General features: G+C 46.4%; 1 protein-coding gene across 6 annotated transcripts in view; it reads left to right on the forward strand.

Moving 5' to 3' along the window:
• LOC146869118 (polymeric immunoglobulin receptor-like) overlaps window positions 1-12,088 on the forward strand; it is a 261,239-nt gene that overhangs the window by 220,932 nt on the left and 28,219 nt on the right. For all 6 annotated transcript variants that reach the window (XM_085613995.1, XM_085614084.1, XM_085614708.1 and 3 more), the window contains 4 exons: window positions 4,175-4,492; window positions 4,871-4,979; window positions 7,853-7,968; window positions 10,603-10,722. In XM_085613995.1, coding sequence (XP_085470121.1) covers window positions 4,175-4,492; window positions 4,871-4,979; window positions 7,853-7,968; window positions 10,603-10,722 — 663 coding nt within the window. The remainder of the gene's footprint in view (window positions 1-4,174; window positions 4,493-4,870; window positions 4,980-7,852; window positions 7,969-10,602; window positions 10,723-12,088) is intronic.

The following is a 12,088-nucleotide window of genomic DNA, read 5'->3' on the forward strand; positions in this document are numbered from 1 at the left end:
CTATTGCAGTCTAGGCAGTTATTGATGAAGATATGAATCAGTGTATTGTTTTAGAGATCCCTGATGTGTCAGACCCTCTCCCAGATGTGCTTTGTAAATCAAAGCTGCTCGTCGGTCCATGTTTGGAATTACCCTATCCCCCACTCCAAGGATTCATGCAAACAGAACGCTGTTCGCATCAATTATATATGAGTATTTGAGTGAAAACATTTTAGGTAACGCTGCACCACTGCCTATGCTTGAAGCATTGACAGCCAGCATTATTTCACTGTCTATATTTGTTTTTGAACGAGTGATTGCAGCTACGGAAGCTGTTTGCACAGCACCTTTCGCAGCTTTATCAGCCAATGAATTCCCTTCAACGTGAACACCATCACGTTGATGACTCAGTGTGTGTATCACATGTGTGTTTTGTAGTCCTTTTCACAACTGAACTACTTGTTCCCAAAGCGTTTTATGCTTGATTGTGCCACCTTTATCATCTTTGAAACCATTTTGAAGCCAATTCTGTAAATATTCATTGTAAGATTGAACACAGTAAAAAGAATCGCACACTATGAGTGTGGGGAATTCGCGATCCGTGTTTTCAAGTGCCATCTTGAATTCTCAGCTCGCTAAGCTGTACAATCTCCCAGAGATTGCGTTTTTGTGACCATTGGTCTGAATTTGCCATTGTGCATACGACCTTTAATGATCGCGCATGCTGCACTGTAAGCATGTATACTCCCCGTAGCGGGTTGTGCAGATCCATCAGTATAAATTATAAATTTGTGCTGATTCAGAGGGAGAATTTCAGTAGGCAGAGGACAGTCGTGTTCGTATTGCAGGAATGCTTGTGTTTTCAAATAAGGATCAAAAACAAATTCAACATCAGTTCCAGCAATAGAATTAACCCATTGTATCCATCTCGGATGTAAAGCTTTTGCATTCGAAATGCTAGCTTTACTAACTGCCTCTAAGGCTGGTACAGGAGTCACGACCATAATGCGTTTCCCCTGTGCTAGGGCTCTTTCTTTTGCTACAGCGGTTTGAACTGCTTTCAGAATTTTTCTGTAGAAGTGAATTTCATTTCTGCTTGTGTATACAAGTGTGATTTGTATGCAATTGGTACTTTTTCACCTTCGTTAAAAGTTAAGTAGGTGAATCCGCATTGACCCGGAATGATTCGGATCACTAAGTTGCGTACGTTTACGCGTGTTTGAAAGGGTTTTGTTGTTAACATGTCTGTTTGAAGTGAACGCAGAATTTCTGTGTGTTCTTGTGTCCAAGTTGTGGCTTTGAAATCAGGTTTGAATAATTCATAGAGAGGTTTATCCCTCTCTGCGTAGTTTAAGAATGTATTTTCTTCCAAAACTCAGGAAACCTAGAATCGCCTGTAAGTTTTTCAGCGTTTTTGGAGGTTGGAGCAGCGCACACTTTTCTAAAAAGCTGCCTGCCAGGCTTTTGCCTTCACTTGAAATTTCATATCCTAGGAAAAGGATTTTAAGATGGGCAATTCTGGACTTTCTAAAGTTGAATTTGTAACCCTCAGAGGGGAATCCCAATATAATGGTGTTCACCCTGTTCAAGTGTCTGTCAGATAGATATCATTGACATATGACAATGCCTCATCATCATAAATTTGTAGTAACTCTGTTACTCTTGCTGAGAATAACCCCAGGCTGTTTTTGAACCCCTGTGGGAGTCGACAAAATTGACCCTGAGTCCCCATTATTGAGAAAGCGGTCAAATATCCACTTTCAGGTGCAATGTTTTGACAAAAGAAACCATTTGAAATGTCTAATGTGGTTTTGTACTTTTTACGCACAATGTTATTCATTATTGTTGTACTGTGTGCATTTTGCGCTGCAAATGTTTTGCAACAAGAGTTTAGGTGTCTGTAATCCAAAACTAGACAATATGTATTGTCTGGTTTGGAAACAGGAAACAAAGGATTGTTCATTGATGAGGTGCATGTTTCAATCACCCCCTGGTATTCAAGTTGATCTAAGATCTCCTTGACTTGTTTTTAGCTTCTTGCTTAATTGGATACTGCCTTTGTGCAGTTGGTTGATTTTTTAACTGGATCTTGTGGTGAGGTGAGTCCTCATCTCATCCTACTTGATTTTTGTATAATGCTGGGGCTTGGGCCACTGCCCATTTCCTGGCATAACTATATTTTAAGTGTACTGGAACATCCTTGGAGAAGGCTGGCATAATGATGTCTTTGCTATTTGGGCACTCCCTGACAAATTCTGGTGGCTAGTCTTGTTCTGCTAGAAGTATATCATAACCCTTTGAAAGTCGCTCCCAAAAGAGTGCCTTCACTTTTCTTGGTTTGTCTCCCTCCATCTGGAGTGTTATTTCATATAACCTATGCGGAGAACTAACCCTGGTATCTGCTGTTTCAACTTGAATGTCCTCATTCAAGTCCACTGTAACCCTGGGCATAGTTCGCGAAGTAGCGCTACGCGTAGCTATGCAAAGTGCACTTCGCACTACACAAGATACGCGTAGCACTTTGCGAACTGCGTAGTACCCTGTTCGCACTGTGCAAGATACAGTTTTCAATGATTGCACAGTGCGGACAAGCATAGGACACAGCAGGCCCTAGTGTACTAAACTGGAAGTGGGAACTGGAGAAATGGGCAGCGCGCGAAAATAGAATACTGCTCAGGAACACAAAGCGAGGAATAGGCAGACTGGAGAGGGTGCAGGCTTGGGGAGCCCTAGTTGCTGACCTGAGAAATGCAGATCGGGAGTCCACTCCCAGCACGCTACAGGACCGGTCCCGACCAGATAGCCCTAACAACCAGGAACAATGGAGGGAGCAATGTGCATAACACAACGAACACAGCCACACAGTGCTTGCAGCCCCGGGGGAATAGGTGAGTCCTGCCTCAATGGGTAACAACGGAGAGGGACCCAGACCATATCTACGACGGGAGACGAAGGGTCCTACTAGTCGACAGCAGCGCGGGGGAAGGGATGGGTGGGGATTTGGGTAGGAAACGTTGGACCACTGCACATGGCATAGTATATCTCACAGCCAGGAACCACACAGACATCTGAAACATAACAAGAACTGTATTACATAGGGTGAACAAAAGCCGTCTAGACAATGAAGGCAAGTCCGAAATGCTAATCTTTATAATTTAAGAACAAGAAAGGCACTATGAATGCACCACTATTATTTAAATGTTAATAAAATATGTTTAAAAAAAATAAATATATATATAACAGTGGGAATTTTATGGAGAGCGATGAGGCAAATTATTACACTGGGAATACATAGGGTCTCAGGGCTTTGGACGTGGTTACAACACAGAGGGGGGGGGGGGGGTGAAAGAGCCACAGCAATGATTTCCTAAGAAAAGATACACAGCCCTAAAGGTTTGGGGCAGGAATCAAGGACACTGTGGATTCCTGGCTATACGCAGAGAAGGAGTGGCGGGAAGCACTGCGCGAGCGATGTCTGAGAAAGCACAACACCACATATTTGTGATACCTTGTCTAGTACTGAAAACAATGACACAGACGCTCATAATTCAATACTAATATAACGGAAACGGTCTTGTGGAGCCATGAACTGGCAGAGGCACTCAGAATGAAAACGTTTGCCACCACATGGCCATAAAATCCTTCAACAACTTTCCACATCTTGATTCTGTACAATTGTATATTTGATTCCACAGGTTATAACCAATAGAGAGAAATGCTACAGAGAAGTCATCTTAATGTGACTTTCAGAAACTGTTCACATATTGAACCAGGTCGTTCATGCCATCACCCCAGCTGTAAAAGTAGCTCCTGGCACGAGCGACCACCTCTGACATTCAGGGGTGAGACCGGTGTTGGTGAAACCTTGAGCTCTGAGTGCAGGATGGTGTTTGGGTGTGTGTGTTGGGGGGGTGTTGAGAGCGAGGGCAGACTGCTCGGGTGGGAACATTTGTGGGGGAACAACACGTACCTCAAGGGCAGCTAGAGGGGTATTTTAGGCCTTGTGCTTTTACCACTAGGAGAAAAGCAGAGTGGAAAAACAGGGGACATGTTCCACTTCTGTTTTACTCTCGGCTGTAGGGACTGTGGCGATTGATTCGAGGTGCTCAAGTCCACGCCAGCCAACACAAGACCTCAATCCGATGGATATGGAGTTCAATCCTGAATGTGTCTTTCTTCCTCCTTTGTAACACAGAGCAGCCTGGCCTGTCAGCCACCGAACTCGTGACTGTTGCCCCTGGAGATCCTGTCATAATCCCCTGCCTGTATCCCTGCAAATATAACAGCTACCAGATCTACTGGTGCAAGTGGAACAGTGGCGGCTGCGACCCTATGACCTGCACCGAGGAGCACCAGAGCGGGCTGTCCATCAGCTGCGACAAGGACACCAGGGGGTTCCTGCTGTCCATCAACAGCGCCTCGCAGCACGATGAGGGCTGGTACTGGTGTGGAGTCCGGAAAGAGGGCCGCTATGGGGAAACCCTGAGAGTGCACTTGAAAGTCAGTGAGGAAGGTAACTTCTTGCCCATATCACTTCAAATCTTTAGAAGACAGGACTGTGGTGTTTAGTAAACATCTACTTTGCTGCTTACGCTGTGCGCTGGGTGAATGTTTGATTGAAACACCTTTCAGTAACTCTACAAAGGTAGAGGGATGACTCTGTGAATTAACAGGTAACATTGAGAAAGTGTGTTCAACTCTTGTTTTCTCCCTCCTGAACTCGACCACAAGAATAGCGCTGAGAAGCTGACGCTGACCTCATACTGAGTCCGCCAGCCAAGGGAAGCGGCAGCATGGGGTTTTATCACTCTTGTATAGCGCACACTACTTATAAAAGTCTGTCTGCATCGGTTTTAAAAACAATACTAAGACACATAACTTACTTCTCTAGCAATCCCTAACGCGGCGCCTCCGCCCTCATTTGACATCGAAGCACCAGAAATTGGACCCAGAAGTAAAAGTGGAAAAAGGCCTAATGTTGATACAGCTGATGAAGAAAGGTAAGCAAAAAAAACCTGTTTATCCTCAAAGAAACACTGCAGAAAACGAATGTAGTCTCTACTCTGGACCTGGCTGAACCGATGAGCGGGGGAGCCATGGGATGTCCTTGCAGTTCCTGGCTGCACCCTTGGCCGGAAGTGGTGCTGGCAGTAAGTGTAAGGATGCAACAGCCCATAATTAGCACCTGGAGTGAGATCTTTGGAGTGGACACGTCAGAGCTGGATTTCTCCATTAACCTGTATTGAACTGAAGGACATTCTATGCGAGAGAAATGTAAACTGATGTCATTTTTGTGTTACCCAAAAAATAGGGCGTTTCCCATCCGAATTGGGAGCATGAGTGAGGCTGGGAGCTTGAAACGGGAGTCACTTTGTTTTTAGACAGATATCTAACTTTGAAAGACTCGCTTCCTGTTTGAAGAGCTGGAAAGTGAGACGGCCATGTTTGTTCAGTGTCGAATGTGCAGTGGCATGGCGATGCGGCCAGTACCGAGGGCTAGTACTGATACTGAAGGACAGCATTGTCCTAAGACAGCTCTCCTCTCAGCCAGAGTAACCCGCCGTTGCCTAGCAACACATTGAAGACCAAATGTGAGCCAGTTACCTGTAGAAGGATGAGAAGGTCACCAGGAAATGAAAACACTGAGTATGCCCGCAAGTGTGTAATTGAGGTCGTCCGGTTGGCCTGTCGAATGATGAGACACAGATCATGTGTGAGAGGACAGCTGCAGAGTCTCTTCCTGGGACGCTGTTGTGAAGGTTGCAGGACGTCGTCCGGTGTGCCTGTCGAGTGATGAGACACAGATCATGTATGAGAGGACAGCTGCAGAGTCTCTCCCTGGGATGCTGCTGTGAAGGTTGCAGGAGGTTGTCCGGTGTGCCTGTCGAATGATGAGACACAGATCATGTGTGAGAGGACAGCCGCAGAGTCTCTCCCTGGGACACTGATGTGAAGGTTGCAGGAGGTCATCCGGTGTGCCTGTCGAATGATGAGACACAGATCATGTGTGAGAGGACAGCCGCAGAGTCTCTCCCTGGGACACTGATGTGAAGGTTGCAGGAGGTCGTCCGGTTTGCCTGTGGAATGATGAGACACAGATCATGTGTGAGAGGACAGCTGCAGAGTCTCTCCCTGGGACGCTGATGTGAAGGTTGCAGGAGGTGGTCCGGTTTGCCTGTGGAATGATGAGACACAGATCATGTATGAGAGGACAGCCGCAGAGTCTCTCCCTGGGTCGCTGATGTGAAGGTTGCAGGAGGTCGTCCGGTGTGCCTGTCGAATGATGAGACACAGATCATGTGTGAGAGGACAGCCGCAGAGTCTCTCCCTGGGACGCTGTTGTGAAGGTTGCAGGACGTCGTCCGGTGTGCCTGTCGAGTGATGAGACACAGATCATGTATGAGAGGACAGCCGCAGAGTCTCTCCCTGGGACGCTGATGTGAAGGTTGCAGGAGGTCGTCCGGTTTGCCTGTCGAATGATGAGACACAGATCATGTATGAGAGGACAGCCGGAGAGTCTCTCCCTGGGACACTGATGTGAAGGTTGCAGGAGGTTGTCCGGTGTGCCTGTCGAATGATGAGACACAGATCATGTATGAGAGGACAGCCGCAGAGTCTCTCCCTGGGACGCTGATGTGAAGGTTGCAGGAGGTCGTCCGGTTTGCCTGTGGAATGATGAGACACAGATCATGTGTGAGAGGACAGCCGCTGAGTCTCTCCCTGGGACGCTGATGTGAAGGTTGCAGGAGGTGGTCCGGTTTGCCTGTGGAATGATGAGACACAGATCATGTATGAGAGGACAGCCGCAGAGTCTCTCCCTGGGACGCTGATGTGAAGGTTGCAGGAGGTGGTCCGGTTTGCCTGTGGAATGATGAGACGCAGATCATGTATGAGAGGACAGCCGCAGAGTCTCTCCCTGGGACGCTGTTGTGAAGGTTGCAGGACGTCGTCCGGTGTGCCTGTCGAGTGATGAGACACAGATCATGTATGAGAGGACAGCCGCAGAGTCTCTCCCTGGGACGCTGATGTGAAGGTTGCAGGAGGTCGTCCGGTTTGCCTGTCGAATGATGAGACACAGATCATGTATGAGAGGACAGCCGGAGAGTCTCTCCCTGGGACACTGATGTGAAGGTTGCAGGAGGTTGTCCGGTGTGCCTGTCGAATGGTGAGACACAGATCATGTATGAGAGGACAGCCGCAGAGTCTCTCCCTGGGACGCTGATGTGAAGGTTGCAGGAGGTGGTCCGGTTTGCCTGTGGAATGATGAGATGCAGATCATGTATGAGAGGACAGCCGCAGAGTCTCTCCCTGGGACGCTGTTGTGAAGGTTGCAGGACGTCGTCCGGTGTGCCTGTCGAGTGATGAGACACAGATCATGTATGAGAGGACAGCCGCAGAGTCTCTCCCTGGGACGCTGATGTGAAGGTTGCAGGAGGTCGTCCGGTTTGCCTGTCGAATGATGAGACACAGATCATGTATGAGAGGACAGCCGCAGAGTCTCTCCCTGGGTCGCTGATGTGAAGGTTGTAGGAGGTCGTCCGGTGTGCCTGTCGAATGATGAGACACAGATCATGTGTGAGAGGACAGCCGCAGAGTCTCTCCCTGGGACGCTGATGTGAAGGTTGCAGGAGGTTGTCCGGTGTGCCTGTCGAATGATGAGACACAGATCATGTATGAGAGGACAGCCGCAGAGTCTCTCCCTGGGACGCTGATGTGAAGGTTGCAGGAGGTTGTCCGGTGTGCCTGTGGAATGATGAGACACAGATCATGTGTGAGAGGACAGCCGCAGAGTCTCTCCCTGGGACGCTGATGTGAAGGTTGCAGCTCGTCCAGCTCTTGTGAGAGTAATACCTCTTCTTTATCTCCTCCCCAGCTCACCTGAGACCAAGACCAGCTTCGTCCTGCCCATCGTCCTGTCCCTGGGTGCTGTGGTCCTGCTGCTGGCTGCTGCATACCTTGTTTTCAGGCTGAGGCCGAGAACGCGTTCAGGTAAGTTCTGGGGGGTTTCTTGAGTGTTTCAGTCCTCTTTTTACCATCACCCCTAAAGATCTGAGGCCTATCAATAACAAACAGCTCGGGACAGCAGTTGTGGCGCGGCACTGCCGGCGTCTGCTTGTGGGGCCGGCTCTGTCCCATCACCAGTCTTCTCGACCGGTCTCTGCGGTTTTATGTCGATTGCTGCATAGTGTCTCACCTCAGTAGCACTGGATGGTGGAGTGAGTGTCCATGGCTGTAAAAGGGTTCATCACATTTCCAAGTCCTGTCGGTTTGATATTCTTTCTTCTCCTTCCTAGCATAGAAGTTGGTGCAATGTAGATAATCTTAATAAAATGTACAAAATAATATCCCAAACCTGCTGCATGTGGTGCAAATTATCTGGATTTATGGCATCTATAGATCCCTTCGTACCTCACCTGAGTGCCGCACTCTCCTTTTTATTGAGTCCTATTACAAAGTGTTTGACTTTTTTCATTTTTACATGTCGCGTGATATCTGCTTTTTTGTAAACAGTTCTGTTTGGCGCTCCCAGACTAGTACTAGGGTGCTTTTGAATTCAAACACCTTCCAACACAATAATGAGCATCTACAGACTGCTTATCAGCTCAAGAGAAGAACGAGTTGGATAAAAGTGAAAAACATATATTTTTTACGGCTCGTCAAATAATTGCCCCTCCTTAATCCCATAACCATGATTTTTGTTCTGTAGAACCTGAAGCTGTATTGTGTGTTCTTTATTTACCCTGTTTTTATAGTTTTAGAAAAAAACGAATTCTGTCAACTATTGAAAGTAAATACCTTTTTTTTTTACACTAGCCCAGAGTCAGCGCGCAAGAGCTACTCTGGGGTAGTTGATTACGGGAAAGAAGCCACGCCAACTCCCCCGTGCATATTTCTCATTGGCTTGTGTCTTTGTCCTTTCTTAATGCTGCCTTCTGATAGGTTTATAAGCTTGCTAGTCCCTCCTTATGACGGCCATCTCGTCATTTGTATCCTTGCATGGCTTCTGGCCCCTTTACTTTCAGTGTTGCACAGTGGCGGCTCCTCGTTCTGGCAGTGAGGCGGGGTGGGGTATGGCTAGGGTGGGGTAGTAAACTCCGGCATAAGGCCAAACGGAGTTCAGTTAATAAATAAATAAATAAAACAAATTTCATTGCGTGCGCTGCATTGCATCGAAGGATTGCAGCGCACGCAATAAAATTCATTTTATTTATTTATTTATTAACGGAACTCCGTTCGGCCTTATGCCGGAGTTTACTTCCTCCACCCTGTCCCTCCCCCGCCCCACCGCCCCGCAGCACTCCCGCGAGGAGCCGCCACTGGTGTTGCATGGGATGTGGTATTTAGATTGTGTGCACTATTTTCTTTAATGAGGTTCTCTTACTGCCCGCGCCTTCCCCCCCGCCCGCACTCACGTATGCAATGCAATATGCAATAGGTCTCACATGCATGTCTTTGTTGCTCAGGAGTTCTCTGATTTTGATTTAAAACATACTTTAAATAGGCCATGAAACCCTTGAAAAATTGCAATGTTTCTCCAAACATTATATGAAGTGAAAACTGCTATTTTTGCCGACTGAGTAAATTGAGTACAACATTTTGGGTACTCGTAACTGTTGTCAATTATGGAGAATGCTTGGGGTTTTTGATGGACGCTGATGCAGCAAATTAAGGGGCATATTTACAAGCTGGTGATAAAAAATTATCGCTGCTTTTGCGGCCGTTTTCGGCTGAAAAGCGGAGATAATTTTATCGCCTAATTAGCAAGGCCACGCTAACGCGTGAAACCTTGCTTTAGCGTGGGGATTCCTAACGCCCAGCTTTGCATCTCTAATGAGATGCAAAGTGGGCGTTCCTGACCTGGCATGACAGGAGAAATGTCGCTAAGCGGCATTTCTCCTATCATCAAGCCCCACGCTATGAAGCATAGCGCCAGGAAAAGTAGCGATAACTCCTGTTATCGCTACTTTCCTTACGCCTGCTTCAGGACTGACTTAGCCATGATATCCTATGGAGGGTGGATATCATGGCTAAGTTTGTGAGTCCCTATCAGCAAGCTGACGCCACATTGCGTGAGATTATCGCTGGGTTTCCAGCGATGATCTCACGTTAGGCAGTTAGCGCGAGGATTTTTATCGCTGAGGAGATAAGCGTTGCTAATAGCACGCTATCTCAGCGATAAAAATCGGCGCTGGCCGACGATAATTATCCTCACGCTAAGAGCGCTGAGTGATAATTATCGCCGGGTGTTGCTGATATGCCACTATATAATTCATTATTTTGTGGTAAAAGACTTACTTTTCGGTAAAACTGATACTATTGGTTTAAAATCAAAACAATATTTTTCCGAGAGCATGCCTGAATGAGGGAGCGATTGTTTTTTTTCTGTAAATGTCTCTATGTGAATTGAATCCGCTTTAGCTACTTCATATGTATTCAGGGTGCCAATTTTGTGTTTGTGGAATGTGATGTACACGCACCTGAGATCAGTGTGAGATTACAGGTGAGCCTTGAACACCCCCTGCTGGTGAGACGGGAGTTCATCTTCAGACAGAGCTCTTTGTGCTTGACTGCGGCACTTGTAGCCCTTCCTTTATGTCTACTTTCTGATTCTCTGTTGCACAGATTTGGTTTCCGTCGGCAGTTTCAGGACAAACATCAGCCTGAGTGAGCTGGAAAATCCCTCTTACTTAGGGAAGGAGAATCCGGCTGCAGCTGGTGTCCAGGAGACCGAGATTGGCCAAGGTAAGCCACCTGAGCTTTAACACACCTGCCTCAAAGTGGATTCTTGTGTCATGAAGATGGGAAAAGCTAGCGCAACCTGCACAAAATAGGAACATATAAAGAAATGAGTTCTCATGTGGATATTTTCAAATTTCAAAACTGGTATCTTTTGAGTAAATATAGCTCAGATAACCATGAGTAAATGAAAAAAGATGGAAGGAGGATGTACATTAGGGAGGCAAAAACCGGAAGGAAGGAAGAAAGAAAATACAAGGCAAGGCAGGGCAAGGCAAGGTATGGAAAGGCAGACTGGCTGAGGAAAGAAGGGAGGTAGAAATTGCAAAGTATTTGAGGAGAAAAAGAAAGAATAATGAAAGAAAGAAAGAAGAACGAAAGGAAGAAAGCAAGAAAGGAAGAAAGCAAGAAAGAAAGAAAGAAAGAAAGAAAGAAAGAAAGAATGAAAGAAAGAATGAAAGAAAGAAAGAAACAAAGAAAGAAAGGAAGGAAGATGGAAAGAAAGAAAGAAAGAAGAAAGAAAAAGAAAGAAAGAAAGAAAGAAAAAAAGAAAGAAAAGAAGGAAGATGGAAAGGAAGGAAGATGGAAAGAAAGAGAGAAAGAAAGAAAGAAAGAAAGAAAGAAAGAAGGAAAGAAAGAAAGAAAGAAAGAAAGAAAGAAGAAAGAAAGAGAAATCAAGAAAGAAAGAAAGAAAGAAAGAAAGAAAGAAAGAAAGAAAGAAAGAAAGAAGAAAGAAAGAGAAAGAAAGAAAGAAAGAAAGAAAGAAAGAAAGAAGAAAGAAAGAGAAAGAAAGAAAGAAAGAAAGAAAGAAAGAAAGAAAGAAAGAAAGAAAGAAAGAAAGAAAGAATCCTCCACAGTTTTGATGACACTTTGACAATAGAGCATATAATAACCTTGGGTGGGGTCGACCATAGCCTGACTAGCCTGAGGTATACCACTAAACAGTCAAATTGTTGCAATAAACAAAGAACGGCTTCTGGTAATTCGAGCTGTTGAGAAAGATTTGCGGTGCGACACTTTTCATCCTCTTTCAACCGTCTGCAAATACTGAGGGCCTGATTAAAAGTACGGCGGTTCATAGTACCGTGGTACTCGCTCCACACTGGCAGTCCGACCACAACCAAAAGACCACCGCAACCGCCAGGGATCAGCAGTGCCTGGTGGTGGCACGCCGATCAGAGGCTCCAATATGCCTGTTGCCTCAAGGTCAAGGAGTGCCTGCAAAGGGGCACGAGTTGTGTCCCTCCATGTGCATTCACCCCCTGCTCCAGCACGGCATGGACTTTATTGTCCATGCCGTGCTGGAACGGGGCTTGGCGTTCCCATTGTGGTGACTCTTTAATAGGCACCGCGTGGGAATGCCAAAGGACCG

Source organism: Triturus cristatus, chromosome 1_1 (assembly GCF_964204655.1).
Source record: "Triturus cristatus chromosome 1_1, aTriCri1.1, whole genome shotgun sequence".
NCBI lineage: Eukaryota > Metazoa > Chordata > Amphibia > Caudata > Salamandridae > Triturus > Triturus cristatus.